Source organism: Sitodiplosis mosellana, unplaced genomic scaffold (assembly GCF_009176505.1).
Source record: "Sitodiplosis mosellana isolate CC-2019 unplaced genomic scaffold, AAFC_SMos_1.0 Smas_scaffold_3232, whole genome shotgun sequence".
Taxonomy (NCBI): Eukaryota; Metazoa; Arthropoda; class Insecta; order Diptera; family Cecidomyiidae; genus Sitodiplosis; species Sitodiplosis mosellana.
The window spans coordinates 829-2,144 of NW_022598474.1; the positions used below are offsets into that span (position 1 = coordinate 829).

The following is a 1,316-nucleotide window of genomic DNA, read 5'->3' on the forward strand; positions in this document are numbered from 1 at the left end:
GGGAAAAATCCTTTTTGAAAACTATCATTGTTTTACCATAATTCGTTGCACATCCTGTAATTGGTTATTAATGGAATTTATATTTCGTCGTCGATCTGTCAGATTTTTCTTTGTTTTTTGAATGTACACGTCGAACTCTATGAAGGCGTATGGACGAGTCACGGTATTAACTTTCCGACCATAGTTTTTGTGAAATTCTTGGGCCAAATCTTCCAAATATGTGAATGCAGAACGTTTGGAAAATATCTTGTCGCACATTACCAAGTAGCACACCTCGTTTTCAATCAAATAACTGAAGTGAAATTTTAATGAATTGAAAATGAAGGGTGATAATTATTTCCATACTTACTGAAATAGATATGGGCCCGTCTCAATCGAACCTGGTCGAAAGAGAAATGAAACGGAAGATTGAGTCGTAGTTTCAATTGAACCCATTGGTTTCATTTAATAAAAATCTACGAACATCTGTATATTATTTCCATACTTACATTGATTGGGTGATTGTGGGCCCAATTTTCGGAATAGCATTTTGGCTTGATTTTGATATTCCAACACGCTCTTTCCTGACTGAATAAAATTGAATATGTTTCGCATATTAATCATCAATATAATATTATTTGTATGAAATCTCATATTTTACTTACCTGTTCATCTTCGGTCATGGTCCCAACAAGTGGTAAGCCATCAACAACTCGTGCTATCATCGTCATCAATGCCATTTTCGGCTGTTGACTTGCTTTTTATTGTGCACTAGTTGAAATTAATCAATCTTATCTTGATGGTCTGTTGAATTTTGAAACACACTATATATAATAACTGCTCCAGAATATAGCTTTCTATTCTCAATTATTATTCTTATTTTATATTTCGAACTCGCATACTAGATTTGTTATATTGGTAAGTTAACTAGAATTTCTCTATAGAATGCAAGCAAATACTTTCAGTCGAAAAAGAATTTCTGTCGTTGTGTCGTTCCTCAACACGTCATCTGTCATAACACACGCACACAACCACAGACACCGACACAGTTATTTGCTTGAAGTTCAGTCATTGGAAACATTAAAATAATTTGGCGCTAACTGTCTGTTTGTACCTCTCAAAATTGCTATTGAATTTACTTCAAGCACATATATATATTGTGCTACTTAAAATAGCCAAATGTTCTATTTTCATTAAGGCTGAAAAATAAAAAAATTCTTCTTAAGATGTGTGCGACGTTCTTTTCCCTGACTGCATACAACGCCAACTTTACCAACAGCGGAAGTCATGTAAACAATCGAATGGCATAGAAAATTGAAAGTTCCATGTTGGCATTT

General features: G+C 34.0%; 1 protein-coding gene across 1 annotated transcript; it reads right to left on the bottom strand.

Annotated features, from left to right (window-relative positions):
* Positions 1-8: 8 nt before the first annotated feature.
* LOC129571743 (vesicle-trafficking protein SEC22b) lies at positions 9-1,013 on the bottom strand. Its single transcript, XM_055451589.1, has 4 exons — positions 645-1,013; positions 489-567; positions 350-380; positions 9-292 (listed from the first exon to the last, which is right to left on the bottom strand). Exons 1-4 carry the CDS (start codon positions 717-719, stop codon positions 25-27), a joined length of 453 nt encoding a protein of 150 aa, XP_055307564.1. The 5' UTR covers positions 720-1,013; the 3' UTR covers positions 9-24.
* Between the last annotated feature and the right edge of the window lie 303 nt (positions 1,014-1,316).

What these genes read in the sequence shown, in the direction of transcription:
- LOC129571743 (XM_055451589.1), bottom strand. Translation starts at nt 719, where the DNA reads ATGGCATTGATGACGATGATAGCACGAGTTGTTGATGGCTTACCACTT. An exon ending in CCCACAATCACCCAATCAAT is followed by an intron (nt 381 to 488) that starts GTAAGTATGGAA and finishes TCTTTCGACCAG; the next exon opens with GTTCGATTGAGACGGGCCCA. An exon ending in ACGGGCCCATATCTATTTCA is followed by an intron (nt 293 to 349) that starts GTAAGTATGGAA and finishes ATTTCACTTCAG; the next exon opens with TTATTTGATTGAAAACGAGG.